This window comes from Leucopleurus acutus (assembly GCF_964270905.1).
Source record: "Leucopleurus acutus genome assembly, chromosome: 10".
Taxonomy (NCBI): Eukaryota; Metazoa; Chordata; class Mammalia; order Artiodactyla; family Delphinidae; genus Leucopleurus; species Leucopleurus acutus.
In genome coordinates, this window is record NC_139153.1 from 18,448,050 (window position 1) to 18,474,160 (window position 26,111).

Consider the following 26,111-nt stretch of genomic DNA (forward strand, 5'->3'; position numbering starts at 1 on the left):
TTTGGTAATTGTAAAATGCATGATCATAAGACATATTGCTTAATCTCTGTGAGTCGTGTTCTTCGGAGTTCGTGGTGTAGATTAAACGAGCTAAGTGGGATGGACGCTCTCTGAACAAGAAAATTCTGTTTAAATAGGAGCTAGGAAGAGGAGAGAAAGTGGCAGAAAAAGATACAGGGAGAGGGACGTGTAGGGCGAGAAGGAGGAGATAGAAATCGGTAGAGACAGATGGAGAGGGAGAGGGAGAAAGGGGAATTGTTGACAAAGCAGGTGAGGACTAAGGAAAACCACAGTAACGATGCTTCTGTGGCTACTGCGGTGACGGCTCCAACACACCGAACACTGACAACTTGCCAGGTATGTTGTTAGAGCTTTACATGCATAATTCCATGCTGTACTCACATCATCTCTACGAGTCTATGTTCCAGCCTCATTTTATAGAAGAGATATCTGAAGTACAGAAAGGTTTTGTAACTTCCCCAAGGTCTTACAGCTGCGAATTGGAGAGAGGGGATTCAAACGCGGTCTCTCTGCCTGCAAAGCCAATGTTCAAATCATCTCTAAGAACCTCCAAAGAGGCTTGGTGGGTCCAAGGCGGACTCTAGCCCACGTTCTTCCAAGTTATGCCCTGGGTTCAATTTCTGCGCCCAAAGGCTCATTCACCACGTTCCTTCTCCACCTCCCCACTAACAGCGTCCCGTCTCCACGGAGATCGCCGTGGGGCGGGACTTCCTTTCTCACGCACGAGCACTTCCGCCTCGAGCCGGAAGCGCCGTGTCTAACAGAGGGGGCACCGGAGCGTGGGGACTTCTTGGAGAGTTTGAGCGGCAGCACTGCGACTGCTGCGAGAGTGACCGACTTGGGCACCAGAGTCCGGCGTGGTGATGCTGACCCCGGCGTTCGACCTTAGCCAGGACCCCGACTTCCTGACTGTCGCTATCCGCGTGCCCTACGCCCGGGTCTCCGAGTTCGACGTCTACTTCGAGGGGGTCGACTTCAGGTTCTACGCCAAGCCGTACTTTCTCAGGCGAGTTCCGGGTGCCTGGCTCCAGGAAAAGCGTGTTTTGGGGATTCATTTATACATTTATTCACTCATTAAATAACTGCTTATCGAGGGAGGATGAAAGAACAAGAGAGCACTTCTCAGCATCACGACTACGTTTTCCCGAGGTCCCTGCAGCACGTGCTGAGGAAGCGAACTCTTCCAGGCGTGCGTTCTGGATGTTGCAGAAGCTCATCCTTTCTTTTTTTTTTTTTTTTTTTTACATCTTTATTGGAGTATAATTGCTTTACAGTGGTGTGTTAGTTTCTGCTTTATAACAAAGTGAATCAGTTATGCATATGTTCCCATATCTCTTCTCTCTTGCGTCTCCCTCCCTCCCTCCCACCCTCCCTATCCCACCCCTCTAGGTGGTCACAAAGCACCGAACTGATCTCCCTGTGCTATGCGGCTGCTTCCCACTAGCTATTTGGTTTACGTTTGGTAGTGTATATATGTCCATGCCACTCTCTTGCTTTGTCACAGCTTACCCTTCCCCCTCCCCATATCCTCAAGTCCATTCTCTAGTAGATCTTTGTCTTTATTCCTGTTTTACCCCTAGGTTCTTCATGACATTTTTTTTTCTTAAATTCCATAAACATGTGTTAGCATACGGTATTTATCTTTCTCTTTCTGACTTACTTCACTCTATATGACAGACTCTAGGTCCATCCACCTCATTACAAATAGCTCAATTTCGTTTCTTTTTATGGCTGAGTAATATTCCATTGTATATGTGCCACATCTTCTTTATCCATTCATCCAATGATGGACACTTAGGTTGTTTCCATCTCCGGGCTATTGTAAATAGAGCTGCAGTGAACATTTTGGTACATGACTCTTTTTGAATTATGGTTTTCTCAGGGTATATGCCCAGTAGTGGGATTGCTGGGTCATATGGTAGTTCTATTTGTAGTTTTTTAAGGAACCTCCATACTGTTCTCCATAGTGGCAGTACCAATTCACATTCCCACCAGCAGTGCAAGAGTGTTCCCTTTTCACCACACCCTCTCCAGCATTTATTGTTTATAGATTTTTTGATGATGGCCATTCTGACTGGTGTGAGATGATATCTCATTGTAATTTTGATTTGCATTTCTCTAATGATTAATGATGTTGAGCATTCTTTCATGTGTTTGTTGGCAGTCTGTATATCTTGTTTGGAGAAATGTCTGTTTAGGTCTTCTGCCCATTTTTGGATTGGGTTGTTTGTTTTTTTGTTATTGAGCTGCATGAGCTGCTTATAAATTTTGGAGATTAATCCTTTGTCAGTTGTTTCATCAAATATTTTCTCCCATTCTGAGGTCATCCTTTCTTAAACCTTCTTACATCCCCGCCTGGAAGAGATTCCGGAGCCACTGTAAAACGTGGAGTTTGGGACCATATCGCCTTTCCATTTTCTGTCCTGTTGCCCTAGTTCTTGTCCCTTTTTCTGTTTTCTTTTCGCTCTGCGTTAGTCATTCTTGCCCTGGGACAGCGCGCGCTGACTTCCCAGCTGACCCATCCATTTGACTTTTCTCAGTCCACGTTCTGTTCCCCGACCTCTTGGCTGACCGCTCCCTATTCCCTGAAATTTTCGCCTTCTTTGGCCCCGCCGACGCCAAAGTCCTCTCGTTCTCCTACCTCCTCATTGTCTGCTTCTCTGTTTGGTTTTTGCCCCCTCATTGTGGTTGTCGCCCCCCAAGCCTCAGGGAGGGACCTTCAGCACTTGTCTGTTTGCATTTTTCTCCTTGAAGAACCGTAACAGCAGTGGTAACAGCTAACCCCTTCTCCTCCCCTTTCGTGTGGCGGGCAAGCAGTGCGTGTAAGTGGCGGGTTAAGTACTTGTGTACATTGTCTCATTTTACCTGGACAGCGATCCTTAGAGATAGGCATTATTATTAGCCCCATTTTAGAGAGGACACAGCCAGATTATTCTTACTTAACATTGTCAATACCTTGTTCTCTCCTTTCCGCCAAGGGAAAATCCATTCTCCTCATCTTTCTCATTCCAGCCTACCTTTCCCGCCCAACTAAGTACTTTCCCAGCACAGACATTGCTCTTGAGTTGAGCTGGTTCCTTCACTGGGCCTGAACCAGTTTTGCTCAGGTATCTATTAGGCCTTAACTTAATCCATCTATCTGAATATATTGCATTTCCCTACTTCTTCACTCTTCCGTTCTTTCGCTTGATTTATCGAGCTCGTGGTATATTCCAGACTCTGTTTTTGGTATTGGGGATGTGGTGGTGTCTTACGTAGTTTTCATTCTAGTGGGGAGAGAAAAACAATAAACAAGTAAACATATAACTACAAATTGTGGTAATTTCTCTGAAGGAAAGTGAAGTGCACTGATAGAGAATAAAAAGGAGCCTGAGTTTATTCAAAGTGGCCAGGGAAAGCCTTTCTGAAGAGGTGACATTTAAGCCAGAACATGAGAATGGGTTGATGGTGTTAAGAAACATTTATTGACTTTTTACTTCAGGTTACTGCTTTATGTAAATTATCTCACTTGATTTTAGGACAGTCCTACAAAGTAGGTTCTGTTATTTACCCATGTTACAGATGAGAGCGCAGAGGCTCAGAGAAAAGATATTAAATGAGAGAGGATTGTAAAATAAATACAATACAATAAAAATTTCAAAATAAAAGCCACTTGCTTAAGTTTGGGAGTTTTGATGAAGACAAAGTAAGAGGACGTGTGAAGCAATTTAAAGAGTAGTTTTAATACAAATTCATCCATTCCTTGGGTAGCAGAGGCTCGGGAGTTGTGGGTCTGAGCACACTGAAAGTTCTGTGACTTTTGGCAAGTTATTTAGTCAGTTTCCTAATCTGTAAAATGGAACTAATATTAGTGATCTTAAAGAGTTGATGTGAGGATTGAGATAATACATGCATGATCCTTATTACTGTGCCTGGTAATTATGTGTTCAATAAATGGTGGGTATTATTATTTATTAAGAGCGTCTTACTGTTGCAGTTATCTGCTGCTAAATAACCAGTCAAGCCTAATGGTGTAAAACAACAATCATTTAACTCCCTCTCCTGGTTTTTGTGCCTTAGGAATTTGGTAAGGGCTTGGCTGAGCTGTTCTGGCTTGAGATCTTTAATTTAGTTGTAGTTACATGGTGGCTAGACCTGGGACAGGAAGGGCTGAAGCAACTGGGGACTGATAGGGTGGGTGGAGGAGGGAATCTCTTCTCGAGTGGTCTCAGGACCTCCCTGCGTGGTCTGTTTTCATGGTCTAGTTTGTGATTCCTTCAGGGAGTTGGACCACTTCCATGATACCTGAAGGTTTTAAGGGCAGATATTCCAGGGAGCAAGGCAGAATCCATGTCATCTTTTATAACCTAACCTCAGAAATCACAATGTCACTTCTGGTATATTATATGGGTTAAAACAGTTCCAGAAGCCCACTCACTTTTAAGGGGAGGGGACATAGATTGCACTGTTGGGAGGAGTGATGTGAGATGGACCATCTTTGGAAATACAGTTTGCTACAGTATACCAGAGATGGATGAAACCTCACCCCTGTCCTTGAGGAATTGAGAGTCTAGTGGGGAAGGCAGATCTGTGAGCAAATATGATTTCACCATCATGCATTACGAATTTAACTCTATAGTTACAAAGGGTTTAGGAAAGGGAGATGATAATAATAGTTTACAGTTTCTGAATGCTTGCCTACTGTACTAGCCACTAAGCTTTTTACATTATCCTTTCTTCCTCAGAGTAACCCTAGGATAGATTCTGTTATTTTCCCCTTTTTATAAATGATGAATATGAGCCTTGAAGTTAATGAACTTGTACCAAGAAAGTTACAGAGCTAGTAAATGGCACAACTTGGACTTAAGTCCACAACTTGGACTTAAGTCCACAAATGGATTCTGAGAGTAAAGTTAGTGTTTGTATGCGTGATAACAAACTAATTTATTCGTAACTGAATCTTTAGGCTGAGTTTAGAAGAGATTTTTGTTTGGAAAATGTGTTGTAGCTTCAGGAAACATTGGGATCAAAGGTAGGTAGGTTGGAAAGCCCCGGACCTTTTGGGGTCTGCCAAGTTTGATGATGATGATGATGATGATGGTGATGATGTTAGAATAGGTAGCATGGAGGAGGGGGGTGTGGGAGGAAAGGAGGTTCATATTTTAAGTTTGGAGTGGAATGGAGCTGGTCTCATGTAGTACTGGTGAGTTTAAATTATCTAGTCAGTATCAAGGCAGCGATAGAAGCTTTTTTAATAGAAAAGTGACAATCAAATTTCTGTTTTAGAAGAATTCTTTTGGGGCCTCAGTGGAAGACTCACTGACCCAGAGTAGAACTGCAAACAGGGAAATCAGTTCATGTCCTTTAGTAGGAAAGAGGGGGAATCCCCATATAGTATTAATGAGATATGAGACAAACATTTTTGCTTTCTGCCTTTTTTTGTACTACTTAAAAGTAGTAATTTGCCCAATATAAACAGTTGGTTTTGTTGGTTCTTTATTCTTTCTCATTTCTTGATTCTTTTTTTTTTTGGAAGCTAATTAGTACACTTTTATTGAGCCCATGCTGTATCAGGCACCAGGTATATAAATAACTCTCACTAGGAAGGGAAAAAACTGTAACAGTAATGATATCTAATATTTATTGTGGCTTTTCTTCTTAAGTGTTTTATCAGTGACAGCGCCTATTCAAACAGAAAGATGAGTCACCTCTGATTTCTTTCTTCTTAGCTAGAGAAGAAATGTAAGTTATTTAGTTTGTAAAATTTAAATGCTAGGATTATCCTTTTAAAATTGTTGATGTTTAATATCACGGATGGTCCCTTATGATGCTTTGCAATTTAAGAACTTCATGAGACCTTTTATTAAATCTGCAGATTAACCCTTCCTGGAAGAATTGTAGAAAATGGAAGCGAGCAGGGATCCTATGCTGCAGATAAAGGTATTGCCTTTGGAAGTTTTGTTAGTTTTTTTCCTTTGGATTCTTTCTGTTGGAGTAGTTAAATAATAATCCCATGTACTATGGGGACCTTTAGGTGTATGGCAAGTGCAATCTGCCCCTGTCACTCTTTATCGTTTCTTAATGTCCAGTGCCTGTTATTCATGGATTTTTAACAATTACATTTCCTCAGTCCTTTAAAGTACTTCACAATATTCTTTAAAGTAAAGTTCAATTAGTCATATACTCTGGCTTTGCTGTCTAGAAGTTTTATTTCCTACTTGTCCCTCCATTTAGTAAGTTAGATTGTTGGAGGTGACTGATTAGAAAAGATGTGGATGATTTTTGTAAGTTGTGAGTCGAATGTTTCTTTTTCTTTTTAAAAATTTTTTTAATTTTTTAATTAAAAAATTACAGTTTTCTTTTTCTTTTTAAAAATTTATTTTTTAATTGAAGTATAATTGATTTATAATATTGTGTTAGTTTCAGGTGTACAGCAAAGTGATTCAGTATATATATATATTCATATTTATATATATATATGTATTTGTATATATATTCTTTTTTCTTGTGCAATTTTCAATCTTAAAATTTAATTACATGTAGGTGAGAGAGAAACTGTCCATAGGGGGCATTTAAAGGCTGATTGAATTTTCTACTCCTGATTGATAAGCCCTTCATTTCAACTCGTCTTGAAACCATTTATTTTCCTTCTGTAGAAACCACTGGATTTTCCTTTGTCACTGGATCTGGAGTAAGAATAAACTTGTGTACTGTTGTGTGATTTATTCAGTGACTATTTATTGACCTCAGTGAACTAGGGTAAGGGAGGAAAGATGGGATGAAAGAGTTAAATGACAAAGTTCTAACCCATAGCACAATATAACTAATGTGGTAATAAAGTATAATGAAACTGCCTTTTTAGGTAGTAAATCTGCTTTTAGTTGCAGTAAGTTGCATACAGGAGTAAAGTTATTAAATCTTGAAAGTACGTGGGGGTTTAAGAAGGTTGTATATGTGGAAATATTTGGGTTTAGTTGTAGCTGATACATTAGAATATGGGTTAAGTGCACTGAAAGAGGTAAACTGTTTTAAAATGTAAGAGTAGTGAATAATGTAATCCATTCATAGGCAAGCCTGGATGAAGCTGATAAACCCAGTCAAGGAAAGAAAAGGAGTACACAGATGGAATCTGGGTCTGTGTTAGACAGGCTTTAGGGATATATTTCTTGAGATATCAAGAACTTTATCAAGCCGTCATTGCCTTATTTAAGATTTCATGTGTATTTGAAACTGCTGCTCTTCTTCATTGGATTAAATATCCTGATTTTCCCCCCCAGTCCAGAAATAAATCTTATGAGTAGCTACGGGTAACCCTAAGCTATTGCCTTCTCAGGCCATTGCATTTTTGACTTGAACCTTTAATATTATAAATAGGTGAAGGTGATATTGGGTAGGATTTAAGCATTCTGTGACTTTAACAGATTAATTTCTCATAGAGGTGACAGCTGAAACAGTGGTTCTGAAAAGTCTTGTTTGAGCCTTTTTCACTAACTATATAATAAGGGTGTAATTTTGGAGCTCTATGTAATAGAATTACAGTTTACCAAGATACCTGTTTCTTAACTGTATTTGTGAAGTCTTTGAATTTTTAAATCTAGCTAAGCATAAAACAAATTTATCTTCAAGGAATTTTTACCATTCGATTGCCCAAAGAAACTCCTGGCCAGCATTTTGAAGGGCTGAACATGTTAACTGCTCTACTGGCACCAAGAAAATCCAGGACTGCAAAACCACTTGTGGAAGAAATAGGTATGTTTATTGTCTTTGGGAGGAAATACAGGTAAACGAATATTTGGAATGCTGTGTGTTTCTAGGGGAAAAGGGATATAGGAAATTGGAGAAAATACTTCAGGTGACAAGATAAGGAAGTCATGTGACACCATGTGAAAATAGTTCATTTGCTGACACGTAAGTTAAAGACAGAAACAACTCTGTTGAACCTGTAGGTCAGTCATGTTTTGGGACGAATTGAAATAGCATCTCTGTGTTTGGCAAAATATTGGCCTCTTGAGCTAAAATCAGAAGGTTACAATTCAGTGTAGTAAATATAAAGTGGACACTGCCTAGGTCAAGAAATGGAACGTTTCCCACATCCTGGAATCCTACCCTGGTTATTTCACCCTCCTTACTCTCCAAGGTAACCACTACCCTCAGTGTAGCCTGGTTTTGAATTGTATATATAATGCATACAGCAGGCGTTGTTTGCTATCTGGCTTCTTTCACGTAACATTTTTGTGAGATTTATCCACATATAGCTGAGATACGTTTTGCTTTCATTGCATTTATTATTTATGCATCCTGCTACTGATGGAACTTTGGGTTGGCTCTATTTTTTTTTTTTTTTTCGCTAATAAGATTAGTGAGACTAGGGGTGGGCGAAATAGGTAAAGGGGATTAAGGCGTACGAACCGCCAGTGACATAATAAGCAAGCCACAGTGATGTAATATACAGTGTAAGGAATATGGTCAATAGTAGTGTAATAACTTTGTAAGGAGACAGATGGTGATCATTTCATAATGTTTGCCAATGTCAAATCATTTTGTAGTACACCTGTAATGAACCTGGTATGGTACGTTAATTGTATTTCAATTAAAGAAAGAAAAAGAATAGCGGGGCTATTCATATCCTTATACATGTCTTTTGGGGTACATGGGCAGGCGTTTTTTTCCTATACTTTTTCTTCCCCGGGTTGTACCTAGGAAATCCAATGCTTTAACAAATTAGTATTTCGCACATTTAGGTGCTTCTGAGGTTTCTGAGGAAGGAGTAGAAGATGACGATGAAGAGTTTGATTGGGAAATTGAACAGTCCCCCTATGAAGAGGTACCAGAAAGTACTTTGAATCCGGAGTGCCGCTATGGGTTTGGAAACTTACGCTCAGGGGTGTTTCAGCGGTTACAGGTATGTTTTTCTAAAAGACTTTGGTATATACCAAGGGTTTTACTATTTGCATATTTTAATTTCAGTTCTGCTTATACCTGGAGGTTTTTTATGAAGATTGTAGGAGGTGACGTATTTAGAGCACAAACCACAGCTCCTTGTACGTAGTCGTTACTCGGACGTTCACTCCCTTCCGTTGCACTGGCTGTGCTGCCCAGTCTCACTGTGCTTACACATGGAAGGTGCCCTGGTCTCCTTTTTTTTCCACTTCATTTGCTATTGTGGACATGAAGTTTCCAAAATACAGAACAGAACCCCTCTCTCATCATACTTCCTGAAAAGCTTTATGTTTTATACCTCTAAAAAATGAAAATCGTATACTTGTGGCTTGATGTCTCTTCTGTTTTATATGTAAATGAGACAGAATATTCCTGGTGAGAATGGGTTTGTGGCTTTTGTGAAATTGTTTAGTTCTTGATATACAGTAGGCACTTTGTTTATTTACTCTTGATGGGGGTTGAATGTAATCTCTTGTTAAAATCTGATCGTTTGTCAGTTAGGCTGAAAAGGAATGACATTACTCTTTCTGTTCCTCAAACATTGTAGTAAATTCTACTTCATGAATGAAGTGGAGATTCTGGATTATTTTCTGTTTGTACTACAGAAAACAACATAATGGGGTCTTAATTTTTTTTAAATGAAAGAAATGGTGGCGAACAGTTTTTTACTTTAACTTCATCCCTGTCTGGGTAGAGGATGTTAAACCTGCTTAGCATGTGGTTTATTATAGTAAGACATATTTGAGTCTGCTAAGGAAAGTTAAAGGACCTATGTTTTAGTCCCACTTGTACCTCTGTTTAGATTTCGGATGCAGGCCAGTTATTTGACCACAAATAAGTTTTGTCTGCTCTTTGTAAAATAGGGATAAATTTGCTCACCTACTTTATAAGGCCATTTAGAAAATTTAAGGAGATGCTACGTTGTGAAAACTCTTTGACAAAAAGAATAGGATGCTAGAAAGACCTCTGCCCTTGAGAAATATAAAATGCTCTCAAGACTCCTTAAAGGGAACAAAATTGGGAGTTACTTAAGAGCAAATATTGCTGATGAGATACTTCGTTCAGAACCTTATGTTTTTCTGCTGAGTTATCGTTTCTCTGTCTTCTCTCTCCCTAATCACATTCCCAGGTCATCTCTGAGGTAGTAAGAGTAGAGTCAGTTTTTTCTACAGCAGAAACTACAGCAAATGGATCTTAATTGTTTGGCTGAGAGTAGTATTAGTCTATTTTGGGATTACCCGTCTACAGCTATAAAGGAATGAGAGAGAGAGAAAAAAAAAAAAAAAAAATATATATATATTCTTTTTCAGATTCTTTTCTCTTATAGGTTATTACAAAATATTGAGTATAGTTCCCTGTGCTATACAGTAGGCCCTTGTAGGTTATCTATTATATATAGTAGTGTATATATGTTAATCCCAAACTCCTAGTTTATTCCCCCACCCAAGACCTTTCTCTGCTAGTAAACCAGCTAGAGGAAACTGAGACCACTATTGCATAGATAAGAGCTTTGAGAATATCTATTTTAAAATGATGTGTTTAAGAAACCACTGTTTTCTCAACTAGTGAGAAAATGTTTTCTCCCAAGTTTATAGTTTCTCTGCTGCTGCCTTTGGATGAGAAAATATCCATAGAGTTTTGCTGACTACTCATAATTTACTAGTATTTTTAGTCTCTTTCCACCACCACCCCTTTAAATGAAATACAGCTTCATTTTTCTCTGATGATAAAAGTGATACGTATTCATTTTGAAAGTACAGTATAACAAAGTAAAACATCCTCCATAATTCCAATACCCGGGTATCTTCTCTGAATTGAATAATTTAACCCTTTACTGGGGGAGAGGGTATAGTCCTTCATACTTTTTTTCCCACCAGCCATTTACACAGGGTTGGCTTGTGAGCATCGGTATTTTATACTGATACTGAGATGGAAATAAAAATACGTGTGCTGAAACAAAATCTGTCACCCCCCTCCCCATACAGACACGTGCGCGTGCGTGCGCGCGCTCTCTCTCTCTCTCTCTCTCTTTGTCTCTGTCTGTCTGTCTCCTTTCTGAAGTTGCTGCCAGCCACAGGGCGCCTTTGGAAAGCTGCTCTGGCTGCTCCAAGTCAGGGCTTCACAGCAGGCTCCTGGTGACACTGGCTGCCAGCAGCAACAATCCTAGAGTCTCTGGTCTTTAAATAGCTCTCCTAGCAGTGACCTTAGCAATGCTTTCAAAACAGAAAAAGAATCACTTTCACCCTGCTGTAGCGTGTCATTTCTCATCCTCTTTTCTTCCTTCCCTTTGGTTGACAGATGCCTTAGACTGATTTCACCAGCCCAAGCTAACTTCACTTTTTAGTTCCAGTTTCTCTTGAGGGTCCAGTGGGCACAGGGCCGCTGCGGATGGTCGTGCGAAGGACAGGCCTGGGCGGGGCTTGCACTGCTGTGGACGTTCACGTTCTGCGGGGCACGAGCTGCGCAGCTGTGTGGACGCCCTGAGTCTGGAGGCTGGGGGAGGAGGGGGAGAATTCTTTCTGGCCGTTGAATTCTCACTCCCACGGGAGCAGGGGCCTTGTCTGTATGTTTATTTCCAGGTCTCCAGCGCCCAGAGCAGCGTCTAGCCCAGAGCAGAGCCTCACACGCTGTTTGCTGAATGAGCAATTTGAAAGTGAACACCAGGCAGGGTGCTGGGGGTACAGTAAGCAAGAAGACAGACCAGATCTCTGCCCTCATGGAAGATTCTAGTGGAGAGACAGATAGTAATCGTCTAAAGGGCAAATCAACAAGATAATTTCAGATACAAGTGAAGGAGAAGGGGGTGATGTGAGAGCCGGGGCGGGGTGGTGCTGTTTTGGCCAGGAGGCCCCGAGAAGGCCTCTTGGAGGAGGTGACATTTGCTGAGTCCTGAATGACGAGAAGGGTGCTGTAAGCGCAGAGACTCAGTGTTCCAGAGATGGCAAGAAGTCTGGTGTGTGGCTCCTGTGTATTTGAGCCAGAAGGGGAAGGTAGGAGATGAGGTTGAAGTACAAGACAGCAGCTAGATTCTGCAGCGCTTTGAGCCATGGTAAGAGTCTGGGTTTATTCTTGGTGCAGTTAAGGTTTTGAAATGCCTGGGGTTACTTCGGTCCAGTTATCCTCTGAAATGTGAGTCTGAAAGATTATACCCCGTTGTTGACCTTGTATCTGGTCCAGATGAAATAATGAAGCAGGACATTATAATCCTCCCTGGCTCCCCCCATTTTTTTTTTTTTTCTTACTACTTGCAAGTGAGGCAGCTGAAGAGGAGGGAGGGTATGTGCTCTCAATAGGAAGTCAGCGCCTGAGCCACAGGGAGTCAGAGAGAAAGAAACTGACGTTCTTGAATGATCACACCCTGTACTTAGGCCTTGCTCATATTAGTTCATTTAACCCTTCTAACAGCCTATGGGAGACAGAATGCTGTCCCTCTCCCCTGCCCCTGATGTCCACGTACTGACCCTATGTACTAAGTACATGGCGAAAGGGACCGCGCACATGTGAAGAGGCTGAGGATCTTGCGATGGGACGATTATCCTGGATTATCCAGGTGGGCCCTGTCTAAGCACAGGGTCTTTACGAGAGGGAGGTCAGAGAGTCAAAGTGAAAACAGAGAAGCAAGCGCATGATGACGGAAGCCGAGGGAGAAGGAGCCTTGGGTTGAGGGGCTCCTAGGCCAGGAGTGAGGACAGCCAGCCTCTAAGGTGGAAAGGACAGAAAAGCACACAGTCCCGCGGAACGTCCGAAAAGGAACCAACCCTGCCTTCGCCTTCGTTTTAGCCCAGTGAGACTGACCTTGGACTTGTGACCTCTAGACCTCTATGTTTGTGTTGTGTTAAGCCACATTTGTGGCATTTCGTTACAGCAGCAAGAGGAAAGTAGTCCCAGCCTTGTGACGGAGGCGTGTCTAGTTTGTTCACAGTGAGGGTGCTGAGGCTGAGAGGTTGCACAGTTAGACTGAACCTGGCTTTTAAATTCAGAGTTTGTCTAACTCCAGAGTCACAGTTCTTCTACCTCATCAGGCTGTTTTCAGAAATGTGTGTGTGTCGTGGTGGGCAGCAGGCAGGGAACTCCTTGGGGCTCGAAGGAGGAAACAAATCCGGGGACTGGAGGCTGCTGGGGAGAGGGACTTGGGGTCCCCGGGCAGGAAGCGGCTCTGAGTACTCATCCAGCGGAGGGGAGTCCTGCGGACACAGCACCGTCCTTGTCTCCCGCAGGGCCTGCTTCACCGCCCCTCCTGGCTCTGTGGCTGAGGAGCTGATGCCAGGCAGGTAAGGAGGCAGAGAAGCGAGGAAGAGTCCAGGCTGTCCTGCTCAGGAGAGAGGTGCTTCTGATGGGTGAAACTAGAGCTCTGAAAGCGTTTTCCCATGGAAGCATTGCTGCACACTTGTGAACTTTGTATTGTGAGTGCTCTATTTACAGTTTATTTTGACTTGAATAAACTTGCGGGCTGCCCCGAGATTCTCTGTTATTTATCATAGTATGTCTATAGGAAAATACATTCTGAGTCTTCCAAAAGTAAATTGTAAAAGAACTTTTGGAATGCAAATTTTCCTAAGCTTGGGGACAGCCAGTGATCTGATTTTTGCCCAGAATGTTTGTACTTAAAAGTATTAAGATGTTCTGGATGTGACTTCCAGAAAGTTCCCCGGGCCCCTTCATTGTACTAGAATGTGCTTATATTAAATGTTGTTGATGTTACTTGAGCTCAGTGGATTGTGATAGGGATGAGAGATTTTTTTTTTTAAGTGCAGAAATTATGATTGTGTGGGGAGTTCTGTATCCTAGTCTTTCCCTGGCCGATTCTGTGTAGCTGGTTTCATTGTAGTGATTTTGCTGTGCTGTAGCTGCCGACTTTAAGCCTGGGTATTAGGCACTAACCTACCACTCAATTTACAAGTTTGTTCTAATGGTTTGCGTCCACAACTGTCTACCAACTATTTCCCTTGACTTCTTTTCAGCTAATAGTGTTCAAGCTGCTTCCCGTTTGCCTACTATCCCTTGCGGTTGGTAGTAGGAAAGGGCAGACTGAAGAAAGAAAAAAAAAGAGCTTTAGGAGTATTTTGCATTGTACAAAGTTTCTTTCCTTCATAATTCTGATCAAAAGAAAGAAGACCATGTGGCATTGTAGGTGGTTTTACTAATACACCTGTTTTCTGTAGGGTTGGGCTTAGGAAACAAGCCATACAGCAGTATGTACTCATCCAGGTGAAGATGATTACAGTAAGGTTGAATATTACTTGGGATTGGATTTGTAAATTTTCAAGTGGAAAGTCATATCTATCAAAATTGCCCTTAACAATTCTCGTTAGGGGTGAGAAGGGACAAGGAAATAAGGACAGAGCCCAGAGTTGGCTTGGCCTTGGCGGGGCGGGGGGTGGGGTGGGGGGTTGACTGGATAGCCTGCATTTCTGTTCAAGGCGAGTATTTACAGGGACACGGAAGTTACCAAGGTTTGGTTTGCTGACGTGGCACCCCTGGCAGCAGCAGCTCTGTCTTGGGTCTAGAAATTCATTTCAACTTGCCTTTCCTAACTTTCAAATCTCTGGGAGTAAATGGGGGAATGAGTGCAGAATTCAATGTTCCTGTTTGCTTGCAGAGGATTACTCTGTTTTTCATGTTAAACTTTTATAGCCTTAATCTATGTTAATCAGTTTGTTTGTTTTAAGGATTAGATGACATAATTGATGTGAAAGCTTCTAACAGGGCCTGGCAGGTAGTAGGTGTCTAACAAACATTTGCTGGATTTGAATCTAAATGTCACACGTGGTATCATGGCTTACCGATCAATTAGATTCTTCCTGTGTTTGGGCATTTTGTACAAAATGAGATTTTTCATCGCTAAAATAGGAGATAGCAATTATTCTTTTTTCCTGGGTGTTCTTAGGATGAATTGAGTGATGTTATCGATCTTAAGGATCCAGATTCCACCCCTGCAGCCGAACGAAGGCAGAAACGCCTGGCTGCTGAGCTGGCGAAGTTTGATCCTGATCATTACCTGTGAGTATTGAGGGTTTTTTTTTTTGTTTTGCTTTTTGGTTTTTTTGAGAATTGAATAATTTACTTGACATTATGTATTTAAAAATTTTTGAGTATCTTTTTAACTGTTAGGTATGTGCTTTTTTGGACTCTAGAATTTAGTGATGGCTCACAACCTTAGTTGACATTTGAATTAGCCTACAACTGTTACACCTCTGTGATCTTTGTAAGATACTGTTTTTCGTTACCTCATTGCAGCACCAGAGAAGTCTTTTAGTGTACTTTGAGTTTTTTCCTCGCCAAACTTAAAAATAGAACATTGCATTCGTGAGAATAGTAGGTACCATTCTTTTCAGGAGACGCTTTGTTGTGATTAATGGTATATGTAATTGAAAACATGTTTCAATTTCTTTTAAGAATTTGAATCTACATGTCCCACGTTTCTTGGCTGATCCAGCGTTTTCCCAACACTTTCATCCACTGGCACCTGTAATCGAGGATCTGTTTCAAATTAACAAATAACTGTTCATTGGGGTAGGGTATAAACAAAATCTACTTTTAAGTTTTGCTGTATTTCCCACCTGCATTAATTGTGTCTTGAGCCATCGTGTGTCTCTGTCAGGCTTATATTTGTCTAAGGAACAGATGTAATTAATGGGTAGGTAAATAATCACTTGCCTCGGAAAGATTGTGATGTTTCTCATTGGCCTCGATAGCAGCACTTCTTTCAAAGAAGTGGTTGTCCCCGGGCCTCTGTGGGTACTCAGTGGCTTTCCTAGGATGTGAGTCGTGTTTTGATGTAGACCTCAATTATTATTCTTCCCAAGTTCCGGGCCCACGATTTTTAAACTGTTATATATGCAGCTATCATCGTCATATTCCCTTATACTTGTATAGTGCTCTCAGCTTGTCAAGTGCTCTCATGTGATTATTTAATTCAGTTTTCACAACAGCTGAGGAAAGGAGGTTAAGGGACTCATCCAAGGTCACACCACTACTAAGTGGCTCGGCCAGGACTTGAAAAGAGTCTTTCCATTTGTCATTTTGTGTTTCCTTTTCATGTACACTCTCAGTTTAACTGCTGTTGCTCTTGTGATTAACATTCTATCTCCTGTGACACAGTGGGAGACTAATTGGAATGGCAGAAATATATCCTGTGATGTGCAAATGGGCTGAGTGATGTGTAGTGATGAATGGGGGAACTCTTGGACATCCTGAGGGAAGCTGAGTAAGAGCAGGCTGGGTTATATTTTGGAGGACGTCTGGGAGATTCAACTCCATTTACATTGCCATTTCTAATTACCTTTATCTCTCCAATTGTGATTTTAAAGGTCCACTGAAGAATAATTTGAAGAAACGCATTTAAAATCATGCTGAATATTTAAAGCAGAAAGATTTCATTGTCACCAAATTTCCCGGGCAAGCATGAGAACAGATTGAGCCTAACAAGACAGAAATTTCGAGTGGGAGGGAGCTTAATTAGCAGAACTGCCTATCTCTTCTCTTTTAAAACTCGAAGTATAGCGATATGGCCTGAGAAAATCAAGAAACTGGAATTTATACTTAGCAGTGTGATATTAGAAGCAGCCCTTATTTTTCTCCATCTTCTGGTTCTTTATCCAGAAAACCACATTTTCTTTAATAGTATGTATGAAATGTGCTTCGCATTTCTCCAGGAAGAGTTTTTTTTACACGAGTGGCTTAAGTTTAGTCACAGGCAAGTTGGAGAGTGGGTGTCAGGAGATAAAGGTTCTTTGTGACTTTTCTGGTAGGAATAAGACTTCGGCAAATTGTCATTTTTGCGTTACTCGTTATTTATATTAGCTGACTGACTCACCCAAATGTATTATATTAAATGAAGTGCAAGCAAAATTCTTTTAAATTTTCAGTTAAATTTTTTTAGCTCAGTGCTTTTTTTGTTGTTCTTAATGGTTAGTACAGTGGAAGAAAAAGTTTATTGTAAATTCTTATCTACCATGCAGACAGTACATTGCACGCATTGTATTAGACATTTATATCAATATACGTAAATGGGTAATACGTAATACATATATATGCCAGTGTAATACATAATATAAAATATATTACATTAGCATAATATATGACATTTTCAAGTTGTTTGACTTGTCCTCACAAGTCATGATGTCTCTTCATGTTTTTAGGAGCTTAAGGAAAACTAATTTTAATTTCATCCTAAAGCGGAAAGGTAAATTGACTATATACAAAAATGTACACGTTTCAAAGGCACATATAAATGACTTCAGATTATTATTGTTTTTAAAATCCTCTCTTGTAAAGTATGGGTACCAGTGTGTGATTTTTTTTTTGCCCCCTATGTTTTGCAGCCCAGCAGAATGCTGGGCATATAGATGATCCATAAACAATTATTTTTTTTTTACTATCCATTTCTTGCCATTTATAATTCCTTTTGAGTAGTATTTTTACAGTAAAATATGTTGAAGGCATCTTGAAACATTCCTTCATAGTCCTTTCCCTTTTGCTTATTATAGCTAAGTTTTCATATTTCTCTTGCTGAGAGTGGTGGTTTCTTTTCCTTCCCAGGCAAAGTGTTTTTTAATTGTTGGCATATTTTTTACTTCAACCAGTTCATAAAATCTCATTTATTTCCTTCTTTGGGAGAAAGTAAAAGAATTTAGTCAACATTCAAAATATCTATGAGATAAGAAAAGGGACAGAAATGATCGTATAGCATTTGGGGTGCCTTTTTTTTGGAACAAGAGAAGGCCCTCTTTATTGTTTGTTTATTTTTTATTGAGATATAGTTGATTTACAATATTATATTTGTTTCAGGTGTACAACATAGTGATTCAAAATTGTTATAGATTATACTCCATTTAAAGTTATTAAAAACTATTGGTTATATTCCCTGTGCTGTACAGTATATCTTTGTAGCCTGTTTATTTTATACATAGTAGTTTGTACCTCCTAATCCGGGGTGTTAAGTAAAATTGTAATGTACAGTGCTACACATTTGTTAAAGAAGATGACAGACTGATCAGGGTTCTGGATTTACTGAGGAAATCTCAAAATGACAAGTAGTAATTAGAAGGCTGAGAAGAGGATCATCTGCTTCCAAGGTGGCTCTTTATTCAAAACAGCAACCTTAGGAAAAAGCACTGGGATAAACATGTCACTTATTCATCCTTTCACGTACGCACTTATTTGTTCAACAAATATTTGTTTGAATGACTTCCGTGCCAGGCAGTGTTGTAGCCAGCAGGGAGAGTGTGGTGAATACGAGGTAGCTGCCCTCATGCGGCTTACACTCTAGTGGGGAAGTGGATAGTATTTGGACTGTGATAAGTGCTATGAAGAAAAGCCAGGTTAAGGGTTTACAGAGCCACTGGGCATCTCACTGACTCCTTTGTTTCAACATATTCAAAATCGAACTCATCATGTTACCTGTAAAGTCTTCCTGAATTTTCTGCTTGGTGGAATGCCCTTTTTCTCATCCCAGTCACCCAGGTTAGATATCTGGGGTTCATCTTTGACCTCATTCTTATCCCACCCTTTCAATCAATCCTGAAATTGTACCGTTTATCTCCTTGCTCTGTCCTTCACTCCGTCTCTTCCTGGCCCTCGTCTGCGGTCTGTGTCTGGCTTGTTGCAGCTGTCCTCTAACACCCAGTTGGCATCTCTCATTCCAGCCTGCACTTCTGCAGATCCATCAACCATAAGACTACCAGCAAGATGTCTTAGGTACTGAGAATGAAAATCTGCTTAAACCTTTTCTGGGTTCTCCTTTGCCTACAGCATAAGCTCCTAACTCCTTAGCATGTATAGAAAGTTCTCTGTGATCTGGACGCCACCTGCCTCTGTAGCATCTCTCTTGCCACCCCCTGCCCACATTTCATAGTATGGCGGTGACGAATGTTTGCATCTCCCCGCCTGTACTACACCGGTTCTCACACACTTTTTACTCCTGGTTTCCCTTTGCTGACTATTTCCCCACCCCATCCCGCTTTCCCTGAAAAACTTTGACTTACCCTTTAAGGCTGGGCTCAGTTGTCACCCCCTGGCACCCTCCCTTCCAAGTTGGCATAGGAGCTGCTCGTGTGTTATAGCTCATCTTGTTTTTACTGCATGGTTTTGTAACATTCTGGGTTTGTGTCTGTGGTTCCCGTTAAACTGTGGTGCCTGAAGGGCAGGGACTGAGTCTTACTGATCTTCATCTGCCCGACCCCGCATATAGAGGGCCCTCAGTGAATGCTCGTTGAATTAATGGCATTTAGAAAGTTGAAAATAATTTATTCGGGAAAGTAGAACATCAGTTGACCTCAGATCTTGGGCATCATAAAGATTAAACCATCCCAATTTCGATGAGGGACTGTATTAGTGAGATTTTACTCAAAACACTTTGAAAGTTTTTGGGGGGCAGGGCATGAAGGTGGCAGAGATACTGTTCTACAGAAGCAATTTTCCCCAGTATTTTTCTCCTGGGGAGAAAACAGCGTCTTTTCAGATGGGCTCTTCTTCTACCCTTGACTTAAATGTCCTTGGTACCCCAGCTTTCGACACCCTTTCCTCACACTGTGCCACTTCTTTCTCCCTGGGCATTCTGTCCTCTTCTCTGGCCTCAGTAACTGTCTGAATGCTCAGGACTCCTAGGTGTCTCTCTTGAGCATCAGATTTGCATGTCTGACCGCCTGTTGGACAGGTCTTTGTTTGTATGTCCTGCAAGGACACCTCAAGCAGCCCATCCCAAAGCAGAAGCCATTCCCTCTCCAGTCGTGTCTGCTAACATCCCAAGTTAGCAAAGGGCACTGCGGTCCACCGAATTGTCGAGGCCAGTGTCCTGGGCAGCAGCCTGATCCTGACAGGAATTGATATTGAGAATTACTATTTCAAGATAATTGCTGTTCAGTTTTGTCCAATATGTGCCTTATGTCCTCAGTCATAAAAATGGAATGTTTGTATTGGTTAATAGCTTGGGTTTCAGACTGAGACTTCAGTGGATCCAAATTGTGGCCACACTTCTTTTTTTTTTTTTTTTTTTTTTTTGCGGTACGCGGGCCTCTCACTGTTGTGGCCTCTCCCGTTCTGGAGCACAGGCTCCAGACGCACAGGCTCAGCAGCCATGGCTCATGGGCCCAGCTGCTCCGCGGCATGTGGGATCTTCCCGGACCAGGACACGAACCCGTGTCCCTTGCATCGTCAGGCGGACTCTCAACCACTGCACCACCAGGGAAGCCCATGGCCACACTTCTTACTGGTTCTTTGACCTTAGCCATGATACACAATTTTTCCAACCCTCAGTTTCTACTCATGTAAAAGGGGAGTATTAATAGCACCCCTTGCCTGTGGGGGTGGTGTGAGGATTCAAGGAAATGATGAAGAGTACTTAGTGCAGTGCTTGGCACATCCAAAGAACTCAGTGAGTTATCTGTGATCCTTTTAATTTTAAAAATATTTCAGGGACTTCCCTGGTGGCACAGTGGTTAAGAATCCACCTGCCATGCAGGGGACATGGGTTCGAGCCCTGGTCCGGGAAGATCCCACATGCTGCGGAGCAGCTAAGCCTGTGCGCCACAACTGCTGAGCCTGTGCTCTAGAGCTCACGAGCCACAACTACTGAGCCCGTGTGCCACAACTAGTGAAGCCCGCGTGCCTAAAGCCTGTGCTCCACAGCAAGAGAAACCACTGCAATGAGAAGCCCACGCACTGCAACAGAGTAGCCCATGCTCGCCACAGCTAGAGAAAGCCTGTGCGCAGCAATGAAGACCCAACGCAGCCAAAAATAAATAAATGAAAAATATTTTTCAGTATCTCAGTTGAAAGAAAAAATATTTAAGGTCACAAAACTGTGAGCTAGGAAATCCAGTTTACCAAAACAGCCAGTGTCTTGAGGTTCTAATTACCTGAAATATAAATGAATTTTCCACCATGAGTTATATACTTTTTGTCATTCTTTTCCCAAGAATATCAGTTTCCAACTTTGAGTGCAAGACCATATAGTTTCTGAATAAGTGACCTCCAAGAGTATATTTTGAATGTAGCAGTTATTTTCCTAGTTAAAACTGAGAAAGTAAAGTGTGGGAAAATTAATTTTCTGTTCTCTACAAAGGTTGCTTTTATCTTTTGCAATAGTTTTAAATTAAGGAAGTATTAAGATTAGCATAGCTAAATAAAATAGATTGCATCATGGAAGGAAACATGAGCGCACGTGCTAAAAAATAAGGGGTGTGTGTGTGTGTGTGACATCTGTGGATATGTAGTATCCTAAGTCTTCTCATGTGTTTATTTATTTTTTGTTGGTGGAGTTAAAAGATGCTTTCCTTTAACTATATAACCTTACAAAAATCTGTGATATTTGCAAACCTCGCACAAGCCCTAGGCTTCAGTCCATTGTGTGTTCAGATTCACTTCATCCCACATGGCTGTGGTACAGGGCATGGGACTTCAGAAGGGGACTGGTCTTCTCTGTACTTTCTGTCTAAAGAGATCACAGATGTCAAATATCCCTTTAGTCCAGTGCTTACTTTTTATTTATGACTATTAGTAACCACAACGAAACTAATAGCAGTGCTCAATCTTTCCTTGAAATGTACTTTTAGTCTGTATTTCTAGTGCAGATGTGATGAGTTAAGGAAAAATTTTTAAAAGTGAAAAACAGCCTAACTCTGTGTAACAAGCCCCTTCATATTTTTTTTTTCCCCAGAGCTGACTTTTTTGAAGATGAGGCAGTTAAACAGGTTTTGGAATATAATCCGTGGTGGATTGATCTGTATTCAAAAATGATGGCTTCTTTGGGAAAGAGTCAGGAACAAGAAGATCTTGCTGCGTTAGGTAAGAAACTCAAAATTAGGTCATTTGTTTACTGCCTTTCCTAAGCACACAATTATAATTGCTTCATAGAGTGAAGATGTTATTTTGATTTGTTAATTTTGGAAATGGGTCTTTATCCCAGACTGAGAAATGCCACTCAATAATTACACTTACTTGTCTTGGAAAATTCTTTTGGAATATGTTTTACTTTTGAATCATTGGGGTCTTTTAAATTTTTTTTAAATTTTTTATATTTTTATCAAATTTAGGGACACTAACAGAATATTTGTAGCTGTTGAATAATCTGCTTGAGAGATCTGACCATTCTTCTGTGGCAAGGGCATTTGAGTATTAGAAATGGTGAGAAGAGACCCAGTTTTCAATCCCTTTGTCTGTTGAATGAATTTGTTAAGTTCTTCCTAGTTTTTTCACATGTGGTTTCATGTGGAAGCAGAACTAATTATCTTCCCTTCTGTACCTTACAGAGAGCAGGTGAGCCAGTTTTTACCAGCGAAGGCTGAGCTGGCGGGTTTTATGAGCCACAAGAGACTGCTGTGCCATATTTAATATTAAGCTAAATGTTATGCAGAGTCATTTCTTAGATGGGCCTTGTATTAACACCTTCTCTGAGTGGGAGGTTGGTGTGTTAAGTCCGTAAATTAGAATTAAAACAGTTTCTAGTAGGTCAGTGTTTTCTGTTACACTGATTTAGTTACACTGTTACACTGATTAAAAATACTACACCTAGACTTGTGGTGTGGTAGTATATACAAATGCTGAATTTGTATATACAAATCAGTATTTGTATATACAGATCACTTTGTAGTATATACAAATGCTGAATTTTAACGCTGTATACTTGAAAATTATATAATAAAAAGTATATGTATTAAAATTTTAAAAGTCTATTCTATGCAGTCTTTGAGAATGAACAATTTTACTACCCCCCCGCAAAATTTAGTGTTTAAATGAAAGGAACACACACACACACACACACACACACACACACACACACACGCACACACAAATATGTTAAATGGAATATAGAATTTCCCCACTCCAAATTCCTCTTCTTGAAAGTAATCACTACAAACAATTTGGGTTTTTTTGTTTTTTTTTTTTGCGGTACGCGGGCCTCTCACTGTTGTGGCCTCTCCCGTTGCGGAGCACAGGCTCCAGATGCGCAGGCTCAGCGGCCATGGCTCACGGGCCCAGCCGCTCTGCGGCATGTGGGATCCTCCCGGACCGGGTCACGAACCCGCATCCCCTGCATTGGCAGGCGGATGCTCAACCACTGCGCCACCAGGGAAGCCCAATTTGGGGTATTTTTAATGCATATCCTGACATCTAAATATTTGCTTTAAGAAATGTATACACATAGATTCATATACACTCTCTTCTCACGGCTTTCTCCAGTTTGTAGTGTATGTTGTACCTCTTTCTTCAGCACTTACAGTCCTACCTGAGGCTTTTAATGCCTGCCTAGTGTTCTGTGGTATATTTGTGTCATGATTAGTGGCCACGTGGTCTGTTTACCACTGGTGGGCATTCGGGTTGTTTACAGGGTTCTGCAGTGGTCTTTTTTGATCATCATTCTGAAGTAGCTGTTGCAGCACGATATTTTGATCCTCCGCATAGCAATGCAATATCCTGGTATTTGCTCTATTTCTAGAGCCTAGAAAGAACCTGTTATGTAATAGGTACTCAATAAATATTTGTAGAATAAATAAATATTGCAGTAAATATTTTTGTAGTTAGGTTTCATTAGAGTTTAGGTGATCTCTACCAGGTTGAAAAATTGCCACTGTAAGTTTTTGGAATGGACTCTATATTGCACAACGGAAAGTCTTTTATAAATAATGACTCTTGTTTACATTGTTTTCAACAAATCCTTGGTTTTATATTTGATTTGAGTTTAAGAATCTTTCAGAGACCTCCCATATCATGTAGGCGAATTTTCAGGTACAAGATTGCTAACACAATTTAGATAGTTAACTGTATATGCCATGTGGATCTGCTCAGAAAGTTTGCTCAAACTTAAATCATCAGTGCTCTCTAGTGAATCATTTTCCCCAGTTTGGGTTCAGTATTTTACTGAAGTGGTCTGGGGAGGAATTGGTGGTTGTGTAGTTAAGTTTTCTGTCCACAAGGGTGCGCTAGTTGCCCTAAAAATCGAGAGACGGCATTACCTTTGATTTGAATTTTAACTTGCTCTGCTTTGATCAGTTGCAGCTTGTTCTAGGTCCTGTTTTCTGTGTCAGCCGTGCTTTGAGTTAGTTCTCTATGTGTAATTTTAACAGAAGGTTAAGCCAGTCGGTGCCTTTAACCATTGGCCTTCCTGACCCTTTATCTTTATCTGACCTGTGGCATGTATCCAGACTGGTGCTTCAGGCACACTCATATTCTGCTAGCTATTACGGTGGTTCATTCTAAGAATCACCTTTAAAAACAGCAAGGGCATGTGATAAAGGTAGAACAACTTGAATTCTGTGTTGTACAGAAAGTACCTCTTGTAAATGTGCCAAGTATCAGGTTATGCATAGAAGGTAAATGTGGGTTTCTGGGTTTAATGCCTTGCTCCTCCACAGGCTGGCTGTGTGACTTTGCAACTTCTCTGGGTTGCTGTGGAAATCCTGAACCTACCTCATAGACTTGTCATGAGGATTGAACTAGACAATGTACTTAAAATCCTTAGCATACCGTAAGTGTTGGAAATTGTCATCACAGAGGAAATCAGTGGCAGGAGAGCCAGGAATTACCTGGCTTCCTTTTGAAATCATAATTTTTATACATTTACACAGCTTTAAGGGGAACTTCTTTAACATGATTCCTCTTTCAGTTTCTTTTTCTTGTTCAAATATTTGAGACACCTAGAATTGGAGGCGTGAATTGAAGTGTGTCGAGCCAGGCTCAAATAGGAGAAATAAGAAATAAACCAAAAAATAAACCTTAAAGTTCTCAGCTCACTCAAGCAGCGTGATGCTGCTGTAGTTTTCCCCTCCCTCCTCTTCCTCTTTTTTCTTCTTTGCCTCCCAGGCCTTCCTCTCTGTCCCTGCAGTGGCACGTTGCCAGGCATATATAATGGTGCAGGTGAGGGGTGCACCTTTGATTCCTCCTCATAAACTATTAAGCTGGATTGTCTCGATTTGCAGATAAGCCTTAGGTGGTGAACTTTGCCCCCCGCCTTTGCCTTGCCAAAGACGAGGTTATGGCTCTTGTCATTTTCATCGTCGCCCTGACTTACAACATGGAGACTTTCATTGCCATCTTCAGTTTTGTAATGATCCGGATCTTCCTCCCCAAAGGCTTGTAAATGGAAGTGTTAAATGCTGTACTCGCACTGAGCTCTGGTTTCACGAGGATGGACTTCCCGCATTTCCCATGTTGTCTCTCAGTGGTTAATCTCAGCCCAGGAATCTTGGCACACGATTGCTTGTTATGACACCACATAACATTTATAGTCAATGAACTTCCTACCAGGGACATCCTGTTTGGCACCAGTGTTTGCAGAGCTATCAGCATCAGCCCTGAAAGCTGCAGCACTGTGGAGCTGCCCATGTGGGCCAAGGGTTTGAATGAGCACATTTTCTTCTGATTCCCTTGATCTGTTTCCAGAAAGTGGACAATGTGATGCATTTGCATTCCTCTGAGAGGAGCCAGATCATGGTTGATTTAATTGTTGACCCATGGAAGACAGGGATGTTTGGGAGGGGAATTAGGCAGAGGAGAAGATTTAAAAGTAACAAAACGAGGTGATGTTCGAAGTGAAGTGACAAGGTCACTTTCCACTTTGATGGGAGCCCCTGGGTAGTCCTCAAATGTTTTGATGGGGTTTTTCATGTTGGGAGTTGGTCCTGGGCCCTTTGCTTCAGTGTTAGGGCGCCAGTTTCTTCCCCAAATGAACTGAGCTTTAAGCTGGCTTTTGTTTGACTGTAGATTATGTGTAGAAGTATAATTGACCGTAATGTTGTGAACTGTCAATATATAGCAAAGTTGCTCTGTCATGTAGCTAAGTCATACGAACGCTTGACAAATGTTACTTGTGGTGGCAAATCATCCAGGTATTGCTGGCACCGTGTCTGTACTTATTTCTAGCGTTGCTGCTTGGTTAGACCTGATTGTGTGCAAACCTCCCCAAGATCCCCTTTGGGTGATATTATTTACAGCTCTAAAAAAAAGGCCTGGGGGAGCTCAGACTTTTGGTTTCTCTAGTGATTTCCCAGGCTGTTGTTATTTATGATCTCTGGTTTCTTTGAATTTCAGAATTTAAATACTTCTGTGTATTATTAATGAAGTACTTAGGCCAAAATGGAACTCAAAACCACTCAGAAAAAGGTGGTGGTGTTTCATTTTTAAAAATTTAAATATTTTACTTTACATGTATATATTTTTATTTTATTTATTTT

General features: G+C 41.0%; 1 protein-coding gene across 1 annotated transcript in view; it reads left to right on the forward strand.

Annotated features, from left to right (window-relative positions):
- The first annotated feature begins 800 nt into the window (after nt 1-800).
- SHQ1 (SHQ1, H/ACA ribonucleoprotein assembly factor) overlaps nt 801-26,111 on the forward strand; it is an 88,974-nt gene continuing 63,663 nt past the window's right edge. Inside the window, exons 1-6 of the mRNA XM_082847575.1 lie at nt 801-1,027; nt 5,876-5,940; nt 7,627-7,749; nt 8,742-8,902; nt 14,828-14,940; nt 21,599-21,726. Coding sequence (XP_082703701.1) covers nt 885-1,027; nt 5,876-5,940; nt 7,627-7,749; nt 8,742-8,902; nt 14,828-14,940; nt 21,599-21,726 — 733 coding nt within the window. The 5' untranslated portion in view covers nt 801-884. The remainder of the gene's footprint in view (nt 1,028-5,875; nt 5,941-7,626; nt 7,750-8,741; nt 8,903-14,827; nt 14,941-21,598; nt 21,727-26,111) is intronic.